This window comes from Notolabrus celidotus, chromosome 15, assembly GCF_009762535.1.
Source record: "Notolabrus celidotus isolate fNotCel1 chromosome 15, fNotCel1.pri, whole genome shotgun sequence".
In the NCBI taxonomy this organism is placed as follows: Eukaryota; Metazoa; Chordata; class Actinopteri; order Labriformes; family Labridae; genus Notolabrus; species Notolabrus celidotus.
This window is the reverse complement of record NC_048286.1, coordinates 13,415,155-13,436,385: the sequence shown is the minus strand read 5'-3', so window position 1 is coordinate 13,436,385 and position 21,231 is coordinate 13,415,155. Positions and strand designations below refer to the sequence as shown.

Here is a 21,231-nt window from a genome sequence, read left to right as displayed (position 1 = left end):
GGCCTCCATTCATTGATCAGGCGAGATTGCAGAAAAGGGGGAAAAAAGAGAAACAACACCCTTGTGTGTGAGGCTGCCAGCAGGAACAGTCCCCACAGCTTTTTGCCATTAAAAATGCAGAGTGTGTGCACTTTTTTAGGTGAGTTTAATTGCCTCTTTCTGCAGCAGGATGGGAGGTCAAAGAGACTAAGCAAGTTTTCTTTTGGAAAGCCGGCTATCTGCAGCAGCCTCTGCTAACACTAAACAAGTAGGGTGTGTGGGCGGGGTATTTGGTCAAGCCCCCTTCCCAGAACAGCTCCTCTGATGTTCTTTTGCTATGTTGGTGAGGCAGTCTGCATTTAACATGACATATTATACAATCAAAGGAGAGGAACTCGGGCATAAATTATTACCTTAAATAAATAACACTGAATGACTCAGAATGAAAGTACTATCAGACTGAGCCACAGACATACTGAGTCGCTCTCTGATATCTGTGCTGTAGAAAATAACACATCACTGGTGAGGAAACTTTGATTCCTGACAGCTGGCAAGCTTTCACAAACATTCTTCTCTCCACCACAACCAATCTATAGTAGTTTGATGCCATGGTATTTCAATCTGCAAGAAACAAATAATTTCAGTAGTATCCCAGTGTGTCATTTCACATTGCGTTACAGTGTTGTGGAAGCCGAGAGGTAAACACACGGCAGGACGAGCGGACATGCACACACACAAAAACACACACAGCACCGCCCTGCCTGCCTGCTTTGCTGGCTCACAGTGATCCTGACTCTCCCTCTGACCCTGTTTACACCTCGCATTAAAGTCAACTCTGGGCGATCAGACCTCAAGTGACAAGCCTCAACTCCAGGTGTGAACGCTCATCAGTGCGTGCTAAGATCTGATCCCTCAGTCCAGTCCAGTCCGCATTGGTCTGATAGTCTGTACGCTTCTGCGTGCTGAAGCACCACCCACTATTTCCCGTATCCACAGCAACAATCATGTGGAGTAACAGACCACCGGCTTGCATTAATTTGCATCTGAAGTGGGAAAGCGAGATCTGATACTAGAGGTCACTGGAGATCTACTGTTGATGCAGGGTGTGAATGTTCCAACTTGAAGCTGGTCACTGGTGTTCCTATCACTAAAACCCTGCATGTTGATGCAAGGTCTGAACAGGGTCTCTGTTACTGACTCCAATGCAGGCACAGCGGTGGGTCCACTTGGTCCCACAATCACGCCTCTGAGACATTCATATTGGACTGAGACGTTACAGGGGCATAAATATCCTGCCTCTAACTGGTGGTATGAAAGGGGCTACTGAAAGGACAATACAGACTCAAAATAGGCCTGCAAGAAACGGGAAAAATGATACATAACCGTGCTCAACATTGTGCTAACAATATGACGTACAATAACTAATACAACACTATAAAGAGGGAACCATAGACTGTATAAATAATGGATGTAGTATCCATGACGTCACCCATCTGTTCCCGAGCGCTGTTTTGAAGCCAATTGTCGGCGGCGGCCAAATTGGAAATGGGGAACTCAACCAGGCAGAGTGTGACGTAAAGAGGCGGAGTTTAAGTCTCCTAGCCAACAGCTATGTGTTCCCGTCCGGGAGTCAAGTCAGTCATTTCCTTACTTGGGCAAAAACTCGTAATCTTAATATCTTTTGAACCGTCGCGTTAGAAAACAATTCACCCCCGTACAGTGTGTGCCGATAGAGAAATAAGCTACGTAGAGCCAAGCCGTTTTTTGAACCAGGCTGTAAACATGTTTATTGATGCTGCAAAGATCGTCTTTTTTGAATTGGTGTCTATGTGGTTTCCAGTGTTTCTGGAGCCAGCCTCAAGCGGATTCTGGATTAACTGCAGTTTATAACACTTCTGTATAGGCTTTAGTTTGAGACTGGAGGTTGCCGCTTGGAGTGAACATTAGCTGTAGCTCACAGTTCTACAGTTCTAAGTCTGTCTGCTTTCTTCATATTTCAAACATTACCATCAAATTTGCTCCAATTGATCTGAGGGTAGTTGACAGCTGGAAGTGGTATAAAACATTGCCACTACAATTAGAACTCAAACAGGTCAAATGTAACCATGCTTAACGATACAGTATTGCTGGTTCACATATAACTACTGTATCTACTGCAATAAATTCAGACCTCTGTGATGTATTTCTTGTGAATCCTCATGTCACAATAAGGATGCTATAGTGAATAATAGCCTAGCCCTAACCCAGAACTACCTTTATGTTCTCTATTCAAAAAAAACTTTCATCCTAGCAAGTAAAAAAAAAAATCCAGAGCTCTCTTCCTAGAAATCCACCCAAAATCTTCAATCCAATTACCCCCATGAATGTAGGCTTCATAGCACCATACAGGGCAAAAAGACTGCCATGAGTCACCAAGAGCCAGATCCTTATGACAACACTCATTGCCACTGTCACCCAAGCTGAGAGGCCATTGATATCAACAAACACTTGACACAACAACATCCCCTTTGGCATCTACTCCACAGTGACTCAATTTGTGGGATTGCGGCATGTAATAAAACCCTCTGAAGGTGTTGCTTTAGGGTTTAGCACGTGGCAGCAGCCGCCTTCTTTCCACAGACAGGAGAGTCACTTCATGAGCCCGACAGGAAGCAGTCAGGGCAAACTTCTGCCAACAGGTGTACTGATGCAGCTGCTGGAGGAGGCCTGCAGGTTTCAACAGGCATGCGGGCAGACTATCACTTCACATGAAGCTTAGATAAGTACATGTAGACTTAACAGCACAGATCACTTCCTAATGATCACAGCAAAAAACAAACATGATCAGTGTGTTAGGATGGATGTAGCTTCTTAAATAACCTACAGTAATGTGACAGAGTATATCTGAGTAGAGGAGGGCGAACACACGGCGACCATCTGTCAGGGTGTTTCAGCTACCATTGCTTTTTCATGATCTTAAAGCTACCTTATAAAGTAGTGACTGTATATCCTCGTTAAACATCATCTCATACACTTCATGTAATGTTTGAGGCTGCAGGGAAATATTTTCAACCCGCAGACTGATTTCCTATAAACATATGTATATTTGATCGTAGGAAAACTTGATGAACTTGATAAAGTGTTAGAGCAAATATGGCCTGAGTTTGTTAGGATCAGCACATTCCTTCAGTGACAATCGAGACGACTTGTTGGACTCGGAAAGACTTTCTGCTCCAAGGAGTAGACTGACCCCGAATGGCTGGCTTGCTTAGCTTTTAGCTGCTTTGCCAAGCTAGCAGGCTACAAACTTACCAGAAGACAATCCGTGTTTACTTCTGACTTTGGATCCTTCAACATGGCATCGATTTTTTCAAACCGAGCCTCCATGCTTTGTCCAGACGACATTTCTGCTGTTAAAGTCAGTCCCGACGTCGGGTTAGGAACAAAAACAGCTCACTGGCGAGGCAGAAGGCTGGCTAGCTAGCTTTAGCAGCCAGCAGTAGCTAGCTAGCCAAATGTTCCTTTCTTCGTGTGAACTTTCCACTTCAGAGAAAAGACATCGTTCTCCTCGAGCTTTCACACACGATGAAACGTTTAAGGTTGCGTTGGATATACAGAAGCCACATGTTCAGAGCCGAAAGAGGTTTTCCCCAGTTTTAAGTGGCAAATAACTTCAGTGGCAAAAGATAAATGAGGCGACAGATTAGTCAGCCTCCGCAGGATGCCACCGAGGAGAAGGGCTTAAAATGTTATTGCATCCAAACAAAAGGCAATTAAAACAAATGTAATGTCTTTGTGGAGAGCACAGCTTGTTGGAAGGTTAGTCCAGGCCCCTTTCCATATCTGTGCCAGGCCCTTGCAGAAAACGACAATAGAATCTGACAGCTCAAAAGTAGAAGTGGTGGGAAAAAAACTTCTGCTTCTTCCAAATTTCACTGAGTTTAAACACGGACTCGTAACAAGGTTTCACGGCAGCCCCTCTGCCGCATCCCGGGCTTTGTCACTGGATGTCGATGGTCCCACATCCAGACGGATCACTCTCTCAAGGCGAGGACGTTTGAAACGGGCTTAGATATGTGTTAGTTTTCGAGAAAAAACAGCAGACGATGCCCGATTTTCTCCCACAGCCCGACCAACATGTCCGCCTTCCTGTTCAAACACCCCGGAGAAGCAACTTCAAAATGTCAAGTACTGCGCATGCGCCCTGCCGAGGCGCATTCAGGAGTTCACAGACTGTTGATGGCAACATGTTGCTGTATCCAAATGTGTCGAGAAAAAGGTAAGAAATAGATAAAACCAGAGGATAAAATGTCCTTTGTGGGGGTTCTTAAGCTTACAAAACATGATGTTTCATGTTCTTGTCATCACTGTTTTTATTTTATTCTTTCTAATCAATAAATTATCACAATTGGAAGGATGTGCTCTGATTTTGAACCCTACACCTAGTCGTTTCTACTTTATTTTCTAGTATTTTATCTGTTCAGATGAAAAGCATGCACAAAGGATACATAAACTTGGTTCTGAATCATTAATAATATGATCATATTGTATCATATTATTATATTCTGAATCTAGTTAACTTTAAAACATTATTATTATTATTATTATTATTATTATTATTATTATTATTATTATTATTATTATTATGTGACTTGGCACATTCCCAAATAACTAGTGTATCCATCTGAATCGCACTGTTCTTCATACTGTGTATATTTTTTTTAATAACCTGGTGCAATTTTTATTGTGCAATAACTCATCTTATCTATTTATCAGATAGAAGTGTACATAGTGTGTATATATCTGTAATAGTTTCCATATTCTATTCTATTTTTACTTTATTTTATTTTGTTTTATTATATTTTACCCTTGTCATTGCTATTATTATTGTTATTATATTTTTAAACTATGTTAGTAGAATTGTTGTATTCCCCTGTCCCGTGTTGTAAGATGTTGTAACAAAAGAATTTCCTCCAACGGGGGACAAATAAAGTATATCTTATCTTATCTTATCTTATCACAATTGGAAGGATGAGCTCTGATTTTGAACCCTACACCTACTCGTTTCTACTTTATTTTATATTATTTTATCTGTCCAGATGAAAAGCATGCACAAAGGATACATAAGCTTGGTTCTTAATCATTAATAATATGATCATATTATATCATATTATTATATTCTGAATCTAGTTAACTTTAAAACATTGTTATTCTTTTAATGTAAAGACTACCTCTGCTACTCATCACTGCACTATTATCATATTATTTTAGCTTGTACATGTTAGTCATGCCTATTTGTTGTTCTTTTGTATTTATAGCTGATGTTATTGTTAATATATTTGTATTTTTATTTGTATGTCTTATTCTTATGCCTTGTACGAAGAGAGCACAGCTTACCAAGTCAAATTCCTTGTGTGTTCAAGCATACCTGGCCAATAAAGTTGATTCTGATTCAGATTCTGATTTATGTTTAAAGCCAGAAACAGGTTATTACCTGAAAACTTACAGAAGTTGTTTGTGTTTACATCTCATGAGGAGGCTCATAGAAATTTAATTTCAAAAGTCCATACGCACGCACTACATTAAAGCAAATGTGTGTTTCAGTTTCTGAAGTTAAACTTTGGAATTCTCTGGATGATGATATAAAATGCTGCTCTAAGATTTTACAGTTTAAAAGAAAGTTAAAAGGTAAAGTAAATGGGAACTACAAACTCATCCAGTAAATCTGTATTTGATTGTTTCAGTGTTCATTGTTAAATTTGATGTTTGGTGAAAAGAGAAACTGTTTACCAACGGGTTAGCTGTCTGGTTTAGTGGTAGATTATGTTGTGATTAAGGGGAGGGGCAGGTATTATAAGTTTTTCTTCTTCCTGCTCCTGTTTGTTCGTGGACAGTGTATACTCTATTTTGTGAAGATGTGTATCGAATATGTTGTGTTGTCAAACACTGAAGTGAGCAAATAAATTCTTATGAATGAATGAATGAATATTAATATGAGCTAACATCGTCTAACAGTGATGTTATGAGTGTATGTGGGTTACAGATACAACTAGATAATGGATATTATGTTGTATTCTGGTCTACCTGTTTCAATACTATTGTTTTCATTAGCAAATTCTAGATTCGTCACCAGGCATAACTACTGAATTAAACTGAAAAACAAACTTAAAAGTAGAGACATTCCTTCACTTATGAGACCACTTTATTTGCTGACAGTGGTGTTTGAATTTGTAGACCTGTGCTTTTTTTTATGTATATCTGTGATTGTTGTTTCTTCTTATTGATGGCTGACATTTATGATCTTGTTTACATGTAATTTATTCTCAGCTCTCACTTACAAAAACATTTTTTATTTGGGACTTCCCAAATAGATACATCTTTTAAACCTTTTTGCGCTTTTGGCCATAATTGAGTTGCCCATTCAGTTCCTTTCTATGCTTTTTTAAATCTTCTTCAGAACAACAACAAATAGTTGCCCTCCCTATCCCATAATTGGCTGTAAATATGAATAATAATAATGGAAGCAGAATAATGAAATTACTGCTAATGATTAAATCTCTGATATAAGGTCAATATCACTTGAGTCCTGATGTGATATCCATTAAGGTCTAAGAATAGATGTCTGTAGTAAGGGTGAGTCACCACAGGCGTATCATTTTTCCAAGCTTATACTGCAGACTGCAGTGATTTAAAAGTTAATCCACAGGTCACAGAGATTCATTACTTAAGAACTTTCTTCATTTATTCCCTCAATTTGAATATAGAAAAGATAAGAGTCAAGAGTCTAAAGTTATGATCACCTCAAAGAAACTTTGAAGTCTAGTTTTTGACAGTAAATTTGTCCTGGAGTCTTTTCATAGTTGCAGTATACAGTTACCTGAGTGATCCAGGAAGTGGTTCTAAACATCTACAGCAAATGCACCCAATGTTCAAGACAGTTTCAACCCTTTCTTATAACCAATGCAAACACGTGTGCAGATTCATTATGAAAACAAAAGTACTAATATACCAATCCCATGACTAAAAGGGCAATACAATTAAGTTGAAAATGGATTTTGCCTCCCTCCCTTTGTAGACTGCTTTATTCAGCCTGACCCCAACAGAGGGCGCTATTCTATAATTTTGTATCTTAACACCACTAAGAATTGCACTATCGCTGCGGACATTGTACCTTCAGTTCCGGGTTTCTTGTTTTGAATGAATATCAGCTTTAATCATTTGTTCGGTTGAAGATGTACTTTTTATTGTTATACCATAAATACCACGAAACGATACGACCCATTTTACAGTGCAGCCTGAACTCATTTCCTCAATGCAGTATGCTATTTCTGCCGAGAGGGGGCGACGGTTACTTGATGAGTTGTGTCCTGGCCATAGACTGTATAATAAAGGTTAATTGCAAATGACTACAGAGCTTTACTTACACAGACTGTATACAAGGAAATATGACCGACTATTAAACATGCACATGCATTTATACGGTCGGAGCAGCTTCTTCCCTCAGGCCATATCCCTCATGAACAATCAAACTGTGAAACACTAGACTCCTGTGAAACATCACATACTTATGTCCAATCCTTGATTTCCAGTGCAATATCTCAACAACCACGTACAATAAAATAATATTTATTCTATAACATATTTTAGTAATATAACATATTAAACTTTTATCATTACTATCATTATTTTTTTTTACCTTTATTTATTTTTATTTTTTCCTTATGTTTTATGTTAAAGAAAGCTGGAGTCACAAGTGTGGTCATTCTTATTTAAATGTTGTCTGTTCGACATCAACAAATACAGTAATGCAGCTACTGTTTTCTCTAATATCTCTACTTGTATTTGTTTAAGATTGTCTTAGGGTAACAGGATTTCTGTACCTTGTTAAAAAAACTAATCATATGTACATTGTTAATGCCACTATACAAAAGGCGCTGATATATGTATCTGTCACCATCATTGTATAATCCTGTGAATGCTGATTAAAAAAATGTATAAAAAGTACTTCTACACCTTTCTTTTGTACAGATGGTATTTTTATTTAGAATTTTTAAGGTTAGTTTTTAGGTTTATATATTTATTGTCCTTGCTGTCTTGTTGTGTCCTTACTGTCTTAAGTACAAGTGTTCCATTCACCAGGTCAAATTCCTTGTGTGTGCAAGCTCACTTGGCAATAAAAATGTCTTGATTCTTCTTGATTCTCTTGATTCTTATATGTATCTTGAAGTTTCTGACACTTTTGATTTAGTTTCGTTGTTGTTTTCGTATGCATCTTTTTTTTTAAACTTCATTTCCTCAGTTATTTATATTTACGGTCAGACTCCCCTTTTCTGCATTTTTTCTAATCCTCTGGATAGTACTATAGCTTATTTTTTGTTGTCCTAATATCATGTTATGATGGCAATGGTGAGCCTATTTGGCTGAACTTCCTTTTAAAACTCGGTTGTTTCAAGTTTCCTTTCCAACAATAAGCCAGTTGACTGTTTACGACATCATGACTGTAGTGTTTTCTCAGGGTTTTCATCCTCCCATTAGATCAACAAGCTGAACTGAACTTTATTTCCTCCCTCCAGTGCTGAACCAAACGGTACGTAGACTCACAGTTATGCCGTGACGTCACTTGGCGCAGATCAGCTGTGGCGGAGCAGAGAGACTACAGGAGCAACAGAACAGCAGCAGCAGTGGGGTGTTTTTTCGAGGACGTGGAAGGCAAGTTTACCCACTACAGACCGAAACTCCGCGTGGATAAAGGTAAGCTTGCGCGTTGCTTCTTTCCCTGTCCATGGCACATTGCATTAATTCACGTGTCACGTAAACAAGGTTGACGCTCCTCTGAGGATGGTCGCTCGATCGCGCAGCCTGGTGTCGGTCCATCAGCGAGGCTTTGAAAGATGCTTAAAACTTTGTTTCACTTTAATATCACATTTGTTTGCGTTGAAACTTCTGCTAAGGAAGCACGGTCATTTATAGGTGAAGGTAATTAAAGTATGACAGGAGGCAATTAGCAAGCCTATAATCCATTTATAAGCAAAGCCTGTTAGTAAGCATGTTCGAAGCTCCTTTCAAAACACTTTTCCATCTTTTTTTGCACAAGTTGTAAAATTATGAACGTCAAATGTTTAGCCGAGGTTCACCTAACAGTCTAATAGGCCTTTTAATGAAAGTGTTTTTTAGTTTTATGTGACTGTCAGTGTCAGACTGAAGTGATTCCTCTAAAAGGATAAAAAGGCAACGAAACCTCGTATTACATCAGCAAACAAATAATGACTCTTTAAATGCATTAATGATCAGCCTGTGCTCCTTAAGATGCTTGTTTTAAATCTTATTTCATGTCCCCAAATGTCACTTAAGCTGATTAATCTTGGTTGTATGTCAAGTATATCTGGAACCTGGCCTGTAATTTACATGTTTGTCTGTTAAATACCGTTCCAGTTGCCTAAGGCTTGGTGTTGAAACAGTCTTCAGCTGCTCAGATAAAGTCATATCAGATAAGAGTGACCAGGAGATGTATTTGGTGGGTTGTCATTGTAATTACAGGCAAACCAGTCTGTCTTGACTGTGTCTAATCTGCCTGTCCTCATGTTTCATGTCCCAAAGGTTGCATTCCTGCTAACTAGCCCCCTGCCCCCTTCTGTACTTTCAAAATGTCATTGGAGCTAATGATAAATACATGCACATTACATGCATGTCTTTCAGGAAAGGTGTGAATCTCACCAGATGCAGAGAGATGATATGATGATGTTGATTCTGTAATGTTTGTGATGCAGACTCAATAACTTTGATATAAAAACAGCACAGTAGTGTTGAGTTAAGTGTATTCATCACTCCCAACAATCACATCTTTTATCTTAACTATATTTATAGGTGCTAGAAATACAGCCAAACATTAAACATTCATTATATCCTACCACAACTTCACATCCTATACAAGAAAATAACTATAAAGATTAGCATCACTTTCTTTGAGGTAGGGAGTACAGTGTCATGTGAGTCCATGCACCGTTCGAGGCGTGTGGATTGTGACTTCGCTGGGTGGCCTGTCTCACCCGGAGCATGCAAAGTCCTGTCAGAGAGGGCAAGGGCTGGAGGGGTCAGGGGGCTCTGATCGCTGACCATCTGGCCCTTGGGGGGCTGGTTTCCTCACTGGCCGCCTTTGTTCACGGCAAACAATTGGGACTTAATCTGGGAGGAGATAAGTAAGGCCCCCGTGACACCACTCCTGCGCTCGGACAGGTTTCCGTCTTTAGACTTGAAGGAGACATCTCCCTGCCTGGAGTTGGCGGAGGACATCTTCTTTATTTGATTGTGGAAGTGTGGCCTCTTTGTATATGCCAAACCTGCACTGGACTGTGGTCAGACCTGTATTTACGTGTAAGTGATGATGTTCAAGAAGTGACATGTTGACCAAATATCACAGATGAGTATTTAACAGATGATTCTTCTCTGCTCTGAAGAATAAAAGCCCACTTTTAGCAATTCAAATGAGCCATAACAGCATATACCTAACTAAATATTAACAATGTACCAATGGCTTACCAATTTTTTGCTAGCCAAAAAACTGTTTAGCCGACCTTTTATTCTGAAATGAAAATGCCTTCCTATCTCTGTGCAATCTTGGTTCCCATACACAGATAGATATGAGATGCACAGTGAATGAGTCTTTCTGTGAGGCAAAGACATTTTCCCAAAGCATTTAATCTATTGTTTGAGAAGGCCTCACCATATCTCTGTAAAAAGATTATGACAAACCAGTGTGTGATGGATCACACCAATCCGTATTCAGCGTCATAACAACAAGGCATACATAGTGATTGATTACCAATGCAGTTAGTAGCAAAGAGGTTTCAGTTTCTGTTTTGGCTACATATCATCTTAAATATTGATCAATGAGGCAAAACCTTTCACACCCAACACCCTCACTGATTTTCCCAATACCAATTTAGATGAAAAAAACACTCAGGGACGAGTCAGCAGTGCAGGCAGATGTTTCTCCTGATCCTTTTAGAGGTTCGTCTGTGATTGTAGGTCTCTGTGATCCGGAGTACAGATGGTGCAAATAGAAAAAAAAGCCCTATTCAGCTAGAGAGATCAGAGCTATTGTTTCACACGCTTTAGGAGCCTGGTGTGAGATGTGAGTGGATCTGTTAAAATAGGTAATTCTCAAAAAGCTGTTAGTCATCAAACTGCCAGAGCAAATTTCAGGACCATTTTTCAGAGTTTTCATTTTGTTGCCTTGTTATTTTGACATGGAGAGAGAATTGAGTCACTTAAACATGCCATGTGATCTGAAAATTGCTAGTACTAGTTTTAGAAGGTGTTTGAGTCTGTGAAAAGTAGCATTACAAGAGTGAGAAAAACTCATAGAATACAAAATAGAAGTATTATCAGAAGTTGTATTTCAAATATTTCAGTCAAAGTGTCCATTGCACTAAGAATGACCTCTTGTAGTGAAATATTAATACATCCCATGAGTAAGTGTAACGGTTGGAAGGTGTCCCAAGATGCCTTCGGAAACAAAGTTAAGTATATTTAAAATGGCATATTTTATCTATTATTGTAGAAAAATCCTACACAATTATTAGTTTTATTTTGACTAACACCAGGCAAATACAAATGTGTCATTAGTTTTCAGCTCTTCTTTGTTACCACACGACTCCTGAGGTGATTGTGACAGATCACTGAAAGGTTAATTCACAGCAGCACAGGAAACACAGCATCATAGGCAGTTTAATTTTCTGCAGGCAAGCAAATTAAGAATCCTAGGTTTGAGCCAATTTGAAACTCACAGACGCAAACAGACTTACGTTTGCATCGGCTCATTAAACATTACAGGTACTACTCGGAAAATTAGAATATCCTGAAAAAGTGCATGCATTTCTGTAACTCAACTTTAAAGGTGAAATGTACATATTATATAGACAAACAGTACGTGAATCAATATATTTCAAGCTTTTATTTGTTTTGATTTTGCTGATTAGGACTTGCAGATTCAGAAAACCTCAAATTCAAAAACTCAGAAAATTTGAATATTGCTTGAAATCAATAAAAAAAAGGATTTTAAATACAAAAATGTCAGGCCTCTGAAAGTAAAATCTTGCATCTGTACTTAGTACTTGGTTGGGGCCCCTTTTGCACGAATGACTGCCTTAATCCAGCGTGGCATGGATGCTACCAGCTTGTGGCATATCTCAGGTGTTATGGCAGACCAACATGCTTCAATCGCAGCCTTTAGCTCTTCTTTATTGTTTGGTCTCTTCCCGTTCAGCTTTCTCTTGGCAATGCCCCACAAATTTTCTATGGGGTTCAGGTCAGGTGAGTTTGCGGGCCAATCAAGCACAGTAATCCCATGGTTGTTGAACCAGGATTTTGTACTTTTGGCAGTGTGGGCAGGTGCCAAGTCCCGCTGGAAGATGAAGTCCACATCCCCATAAAGCTGGTCCGCTGAAGCAAGCATGAAGTGCTCTTAAATGTCCTTGTAGACCGCTGCATTTATGCTGGACTTTATAAAGCACAGAGGACCAACACCAGCAGCTGACATGGATCCCCAAGTCATCACAGACTGGGGAAACTTAACACTGGACTTCATGCATCTTCAATTGTGCACCTCTCTGGTCTTCCTCCAGACTCTGGGACCTTTGTTGCCAAATGAGATGCAAAACTTGCTCTCATCAGAAAAGAGGACTTTGGACCACTGGGGAACAGTCCAGTCTTTCTTTTCTCTAGCCCAGCTAAGGCGCCTCTGGCGTTGCTTGCTCGTGAGGAGCGGCTTGACAAGAGGAATTCGACATTTGAAGCCCATGTCCACTCCTTATGAAGTTCCCCCACACTTTTGAATGGCCCTTTCCTGACCATCTCCTGCAGGCTGCGGTCATCCCTCCGGCTTGTACACCGTTTTCTTCCACACTTCTGCCTTCCACTTAACTTTCCATTAATGTGCTTTGAGACAGCACTCTGAGAACAGCCAGCTTCTTTTGCTATCACTTTTTGTGTCTTACCCACCTTGTGCAGGGAGTCAATGGTGGTTTTCTGCACAACTGTCAGATCAGTAGTCTTCCCCATGATTGTGAATTTTTCTAAACCAAACAAGACAGACTTTTTAAAGGCTCAGGACCCTTTTGCAGGTGTTTTGGATTACTTACCTGATTAGTGTGTGACACTTAGAGCCTAAAATACTGAAGCTTTTCACAGTATTCTAATTTTCAGAGTTTTTGGGTTTGAGGTTTTAATAAGCTGTAAATCATAATCAGCAAAATTACAACAAAGAAATGCTTGAGATATCTCACTTTGCATGTATTGAGTCTATAAAATGTATTGGTTTCACCTTTTATGTTGAATTGCCTGAATAAAAGAACTTTTACATGATATTCTAATTTCCCGAGTAGTACCTGTATACAGTATGTCCTGTCATTGAAACATTCACCAGTTTCAAGCAGCATTGTTTTGGGGTCGCTGGCTTAAAAGTTTGGGAACCCAACGATTAAAGCTCCTGTGAGGAACTTTCTGTTTGTGTTGATTTTGGTGCCCCATGTGAACAAATTGATACCTTCAATAACTGCTTATTTTCTCTGGTACATATCAATCAAGTTTTTCTGAAAAAGAAATCTCACCTTGCTTTCTTTTAATGGTCAAAGACATCACTCATTATGAATGTTTTCTGTGGGATAAAAGTAAAACTAGGGTTTTTATTTGATGTGATGTAAATTGCCTCGTCTGACACCTACCCCCTCGCAGAAGTTACATGCATCAAAAATGACCATATGGAAATCATGTCTCTTTGCTTTTTGAGGCCATAAAACACATCATTTAGTTTTAGTCTTTTTCATAACCAGTTAAAAATTCCTTACACAAGCTTTAATGTCTAAGTGAAAAGTTAATATTTTAGCTGTTGAAGGGGAAGTTATCGATTTAAATTGTGGTGTGTACAATCTTTGAGAATGCTTCAAATCTTCAATATTTTAATATATCTTGTGTGCATGGTTGCAAGAAATTGGTAAATGTGTAAATGCAAGGGCCTAAAAGGCACCTTATCCCCTTTGGAAATGTATTTGAGAGGAAGTAAAACACATGATTGCAAATCAAAGTTAAGTACAAGCCTAGCATGATATCTCAGGATCTGTAGCAAAGACAGTGTGTTGCTTTAGCAGTAACAGCCTGTGATATAAGTCTGAATAATTCAGTACTGCAAGTAGCTGACAATGTGAATTGAACTGATATATTGAGCTGTTTGCAACAGGAAGATGATTGTGATATTAAACACTGCTCAGAGTCCATTTTGATGAATTAATCATGGGAAGTTAAAGAGCATCTCTTTGCCAATTTGCAGAACTAAGTGTGCTCGGCGTGGCTGCTTATAAACTTTTACTCTGTCTTTTTTATGAGGGTCAGGAACACTGTGCTCACTGATAGCATCTGTGTCTACATAAAAAAATAGAAAGAAATACTCACGCTCTGATAGACATGTCAAGGTTGTTAATATTTCTCTGTGGAGCTGGGATTCAAATCAGGTCAAGTTAACACAGGAAGTCATTTGAAAAGGTTGCTTATACTGAGTGGGGATCAAGAATCACTCACTCATGTTAGATATACAGTAAGTCACTTAAGGTTGTTGCTATTCAGTCTAAATTATTTTTATGGGGAGAAAAAGCATCTTAGAAGGTAGCCTTTGAAGCAACCATGTCCTTTCTCCAAAATGCAGCAAGAGCGAGGCGGAAAGGAGGGGGAGAGCGCAGATAAGGTCTGCATAGAAGCAAGGGAGGATTGGGAGGGTAAGAGATGGGAAGGAAGGTTGAAACAGATGTGGGAGTGATGAAGAGCGAAACAAGGCAGCTGGATGCAGACAGCAAGAGAGATACAGGACACTTCAAACATCACACTGGTGATTGGACAGTGAAGGGAAAGGACATACAGTAAGGAGGAGAGGAAGGGGGGGGGGGGGGCTGCATAACAAAATGTGAGACAAGCCGTGTGTACTGTATGTGGGTGCATGACACAGTCGACAATTGGATCATTAAAGCCAATCTCACAAAGGCCTGTGCCCCTCCCCCGCCTGAAAGGAGATGTCAAAGGTCTGTGACCTCTTCCATTTATGTGCATTGATCCCTCTGGTGGGGGGTGGGGCATCCTCCTCAAAGCCCATCACCACCATCAGCTGTTATATCTTAGTTTCACCTGCAGGAAGCAGAACAATCCTATGACCTGGATTTATTCTTCTAATGTTCCCCTCTTCATTCTTATGTAATTTACTCTAGCTTTAAAAACAGCTGTCCAAGATGAGCAGTATGACTATAAAGAAATTAAATCAGCAATATTTTGTATAAGTGGTATAACATTTAAGTTATATAACTACCTAAAAAAAGCAATGAGCTGGTTTCATCCTCTTAAATGTTCATCTCTGCTGATTTTATAAGTCGTCTTTATAACAGAGTTGTATAAAGATAAGTAAAATGAGAGAATCAGGTTAAATTAGTCAACCTTGACTCTGGGAAATTGCCCTTATAAAGATGTATTTATAGAAACAAATGATACATGCAGCCCACAACTTAAAGCACAAAATCGAGCAGCTACACAAAGCTGAAAAATGTTCTTACTTAATACCAACCTGTTTGTGTCACATTCACTTCGGTGTTGCACTTATCCAACCCTTATACCCTAGCATAGTTTTATGGCTTCTCTCTGCAGCATGCCTCTCAATGCTTAGTGTCTGACCATGAATTTGTGCTGTTGTGTGCTGGTCTCCTTCACGCCTCTGTATTTACAGCCTTCTCAGGAATAAAGGGGAAAAGGGAAATGTTGTGAGGAGGAAAATTCTCAAAGCTGAAGAAAGCTTTTCATTCTCGCAGTCTGTTAAGAATGAGGCCTTTTGTGACTGATGGAAAGGACTTACAGTCAAGGGAGATAGGATATGCAATACGTGGGAGTGCAGCCAAAAAAGACTGGCCTGAGCATCCTGCTTTTTGTTGCCAGGGAGCCCTGGGATGCTCAATGTGTGTGTGTTTGTTTGTACATTTATGCATGAGTGGAACTCGACCCCGGTGGATGGTACTTCCTGTTGTCCTTTTCATTATCTCTGATTCTTACATGCAGGGCAAGTTCTTATCTGTCACAGCTGGGTTGCCTGGTTGATCAACAAATGACTCAATGTACCCAATTCAACTAACTCTACAGTTTTTATTTATCACTCCAGATTTTGCAGCTTGTTTCATGGCGATGGTAGAATGTGTTTCTTCCAATTGAAAGATGTTAAGAAAACTCCAAATACATCCTCCATTGCACTCTCTTCTTAATCTGTCTTCCCACCCTTAGATCAAAGTTGAAATAGCTTTCTGACAGAAATGAATGGAACTTATCTGGACGTACCCTCAAGTCATCTGTCAGGAAGCGTGTCCAGAGCAAAGTCAAAGGGTCACCAGTAGTGTCGGGGACGTGCGTGTTTGCGGGGGAGTTGTTGTCGGCATGTCAAGGTGAAGGAGGAATTTCAGTCTTTTGTTGCTTCAGTCAAACTATTCTGTTTGCAGTTGTAGTAAACAAACAAGGCCAAAAACCTTTTGCATCGCATTACAGAGTGATTGTGGTATGAATTGCTTATCCCATGACTCTGCTCTTCCTCCTTTTTTTAGTTCAACCTCTTGTGTTTTGTGGGCTCAGTTACATAAACGTGAGTTCATGAAGAGCAAAGTGTGTGTGCAGTTCTGTGAAAAGCACTCAGTGATGATATATCCTCATTTATGCCATTGAATCCTGGAGAGCATCCAGCTGAGAATCCAGTCTCGCACAGTCCTGTTGTGGAACAGTGTGTTCTCACAGGGTGTTCTTCTGTAACCCCCTCCCTCCCTCCCTCCCTCCCTCCCTCCTTCTCTCCCTCCAGTGCACAGATGCCAACCCCAGTGAAATGATACAGTACCGGCGTCCAGAAATGACTGTAGGACGTGTTCTTTCTAAAGAGTACAGTGTGTGCTGTGCCACAGGCTGGATCATAGTTCACTAGTCAGGAGGAGAGTTAACATTTTTCTGTTGAATTTGATTGTTTCAGCATTCACTTTGAGTGCGTGACTGTTTTCACAAAGCTAAGAAACATTTAAATGATTCATCACAAAATACGATCTGTTTATTGATTAACATGGCAGTTAGACACACATCCCCACCTTTATTTTATTGGGCCTTTATTGGGCTTTTATTGTTGTAAACATTTTCAGAAATCTTTATTCCGTAACTAGCTTGTTTTAGACCGCTTGTGTTCAACTGAAATAGTACCTTTTAAAATATATTAATATATTATTTATTAGTCATCCTTTGCATTATATAAAATAAACAGTCCTATATGGGTGTGAAGAATCCCCAATCCATATCAGTTTCAGATCTGAGTGCATGGGTTGACACAGCAGTGGATCGGTAAATACATACTGTGAAGTTATGCAACGGTTTACAGAGCCTTGGCTGCCGTTCTGCATACTGTGCTCAGCGTTCTCAATCCCAAGAGACCCCGAGTGTCACCTTTCACCTCTCATGAGACTAACGTTAGCTTAGTTGGCTAGTAGTGGTGTAACAGTACAAAAAAAAAGATTCAGTTCGATACAGTTCTCGGTTTTAAAGTTGGTTCGGTCCATTTTTGGTACAGTAAGGGAAAAAAATGCAACACATGCAATTTATTTTCCTCAATTAGGAACTGACAGAACTTTAACCCTTAAAGACCTAGACCATTTTGGGGGGCACCAGACTCTCCTGTACTTATTTTGTTTTTCTAACCTATTAAAGCACTCAGCATCAAGTACCATACATCATTTGATTCAGGAGAACCTTACCTTTCGCTGTTCTTCAAAGCTTGATTCGTAAGGCAACTGGACTGGTAGAAATTCTTGAAGACGTTTCACCTCTCCTCCGAAAAGGCTTCTTCAGTTCTGACATGACTGGAGAAGAGCTAGAAAACCCTTTGTGACTACCTGGACACACCCACGACTGTTAGAGGCTTATATTTTAGAATTAGAACTTTTACCAGTCCAGTTACCTTACAGATCAAGCTTTGAATAACCATGACCTGGATGACTGAGAACCTTCACAGACATTTAGCTGTTCTGCATTTAAAGTCCCACTATTAAATTTTTCTGTCTGATAATGGATGAAAATACTAGATATTTTTTAAAATGTCTTCAAATGTAGGTCTTTGTTTACTGTGAGCTCATCAGGAAGTTTGGGTTGTTTTGTTAGAAAGTTGTACTTAGGTGTTTTAGACTTCCAAATGAAATGTTATCACTATCAAACCTTTACTGAGTAAGTTACAGCCATTTATTATAATATAAAATTATTTTTCAATATCCAAAGTGCTGCATCAACAGTTCAGGTTTGTAGGTCTTTGAATAAAGATAAGTAATAGAGGGTCTGAAATTAACCTTTGCCAACTGCCAAATACAGGAAACTTTTTCCGTTTGGTGAGTATTACGAGGCATATAAACATAACGGGTAAATATTTGTACCAAAATAGTCACCTTTAAAATAACTTTGCTGAGTTTTTACCTTGTTTTTTTGTGGCTGCAGCTTCTCTCTCTCCTGCTCCTCTGCTGTCTGCATGTTGGAATTTTACAGGGAGGGGCGGCACACACAAACAAATGCACGCCACTGTTTATTACACTGAAACCAGGTTTTTGGGATCAAGACTTCATGACAGGGCTCCTAACTAGAGGCCTGTGGAAGTGGATTGATATGAGGTTATACTCCCAGACATAATGCGATATCCACTCAGTTAATGAATGCACTTCCCGCTCAATCAGCTTCTTCTACTCCTCCCGCTCCTCACTGTAACAGACACACACCAATGATTTTGAGTTCGCAGCACAAAACTGATCACAGGTTCAAAGAATGAAAACTCAGGATGCTTTTAGGTGCCTTGTTGAGAAACTCACTGGACTGAAGTGAATGATTCTTGAGAGACGGGCATGCTGTGTGTGTGTGTGTGTGTGTGTGTGTGTGTGTGTGTGTGTGTGTGTGTGTGTGTGTGTGTGTGTGTGTGTGTGTGTGTGTGTGTATGCTCCTGTTTTTTGGTCCATATGGGGACCTTGGATTTGAATTCCCTTTAGGTCATAATTTGGTTCCTTTAGCAAATGTTTATATTCCTCCTCCAAACTAACTGTCAAAGTGAGACACTCTGGCTTCTCAGACAATAGGCTTCTACTGCAGCACAAATCATGTCCGAGGAGAGGACAAACAAAAGCGAGGTACTCTACCTGACACCCCCCAAAGAAGTTTCTTCACCAGTTTGGAAGTTATTTGGATTTCATATAAAGAGGCGGGCATTTGTGGACACTTTAGTCTGCAAGAAATGTGAAACAACAGTGTCTGCAAAAGGGAGAAAATTAAAAATGGAGAGAGAAAAAGCAGAAGACAGGATCGGTTAACATTAAGCCAAAGATGTCAGAGTGCAAGGCTGTCTGTGATTTCACACACAAGCTCTCTGTCTCTGCGACAGCTAGTGGTTTTGATTTAATTGGCATATTGTAGTCAGATGTTGGGTCTTGTGGATGTTTTGTCACTAGATTATCTGTTTGCCTTTCATTATCATTAATAGTTATTGTTCTTTCTTGTATACAGTTATTGTTGCTCTCTTCCCCTCCCTATGCTTCTGTTTAGAGTATTTTGACAAAGAAGAAATGAACAGTATAGTCGAAGATTCATCCGATTTATTTCCACCCAAGTTTTCAATAAATATTGTGATAATACCGTTATTGTGAAATGTTTCAGCCACGATAATTGTGGCGGGAAATTCTGGTATCATGACAGCCCTAGTTGGCACTTATATCTATAAATACTAATTTTATATATTACTTTCTCATGCCTACAATGCAAATAAAGACAAAGAACAGTGCTCAGTGTTAGATTGTATTGCAAATTTGTCTGTAACATGTCCCAGATTATCACAGCACATGTACAGTCCTTCTTTATGTCCACACACACATATAGAAACACAAATTGCACAAACAAAGACCCAGTGAGGACATCCATCCATCCTCTCACTGTCCCTCTCTCTTCAAATTGAAACACAAGGTCACTGAGTGTGTGTTGATGCTGCCAGGCTTTGCGGGGGAGAGAGCTGTAAGAAGCGGAAGGCTTTTTTTTTCTTTTTTCCATATAGGCTGTCACAGATTGTCCAAGGATACGGTCACCAAGACCTAGTCCTGTGTGTGCTGCAAGGACTCAACGTTCCTCTGAAGCAGGGGAGGTCATTCTCTTCCTCTGTCTCTCGCTCACTCTCTCTTTTCATTCTCTCTGTGCTCACATTTGCAGCTCAGGCATTAGAAAATGTCAGCAGCACACAGGCTCTCATCTGCATGTAGAATTCTTTTTTGTGCGTTATACAAATGTATTGCTGGAAAACGGTGTCCTTTGTAATCTCATCATCTCATCATGAGCATGTAAGACACCAGATAAGATAATGTCTTTGGGAGAGTGCTGTTCATGCTTACGTAGATTTCCAGAGATGTATAAAATGTTTGTCAGGGAGTTACTGCTGTTCTCAGTGCGAGTAAGGAATGCTTAAATCATACTTGGCGGTGTTAATCCATTTGGGATTTGTTTATTCTGTCTCTGCTTTTCTCTGGACATAATAGAGAGAGCAGCTTTTGTGGTTGTAGGCCAGTGATTTCAGACATTAAGTTGATTCCCTAAGCCCTGTTGATGGAATCCCAACACCCCTTCATTAATCTTCACCCATCAAGATAGAAACTTATGACAATACTTGTTTTAAGACATTATTGTAACATAACTTTTGGGTTTAAAAAAGTGTGTTACAATTTCAGCTATAATATTTATATCTTAAGATAAATATTAAACATGTTTTCACTTAGAAAAGACAAGGTGACATCACATCAACCCAAGCGTAAGCGATACAGTTTATTTTAAAATGTGATTAATTGGCTGACTGACTTATCAGTCCATCTCCAGTGTCAACCATTTTTCTAATACTTTAATACTTAATACAGCTAATTCAACCAGCTATACTTTACTTTTAATTGCTTCTAACTTCTTAAACATCTATTCATAACTATCTTACCCTTTTATCACCTTTATATACTTTTCAACTTTCTATCCATTATCTTTGGATTATATAATATGTTTATCCATTACAGAACTGAATCCATTACTGTTTGTTACTTTTAGCTAGCTGTGTCAGCTGTTAATTCAGTACTCTAGCTCAGTGGTTCTCAAATGGGTGTATGCGTACCCATAGAGGTATGTAGGAATACTGCAAGGGGTAAAAGTTGCATCACAATAAATAAATAAAAAAAT

At 39.5% G+C, this 21,231-nt stretch overlaps 2 protein-coding genes across 4 annotated transcripts in view; one reads left to right on the top strand and one right to left on the bottom strand.

Annotated features, from left to right (window-relative positions):
* Positions 1-4,215, bottom strand: part of rock1 (Rho-associated, coiled-coil containing protein kinase 1) — a 39,510-nt gene extending 35,295 nt beyond the window's left edge. For both annotated transcript variants that reach the window (XM_034703828.1, XM_034703829.1), the window contains exon 1: positions 3,271-4,215. In XM_034703828.1, the coding sequence (XP_034559719.1) occupies positions 3,271-3,363 (93 nt within the window). In that variant the 5' untranslated portion in view covers positions 3,364-4,215. The remainder of the gene's footprint in view (positions 1-3,270) is intronic.
* Positions 4,216-8,560: 4,345 nt separating this feature from the next.
* The window catches only part of greb1l (GREB1 like retinoic acid receptor coactivator), a 48,995-nt gene continuing 36,324 nt past the window's right edge, over positions 8,561-21,231 (top strand). For both annotated transcript variants that reach the window (XM_034703827.1, XM_034703824.1), the window contains exon 1: positions 8,561-8,709. The gene's annotated coding sequence lies outside the window, so the exon portion shown is untranslated. The remainder of the gene's footprint in view (positions 8,710-21,231) is intronic.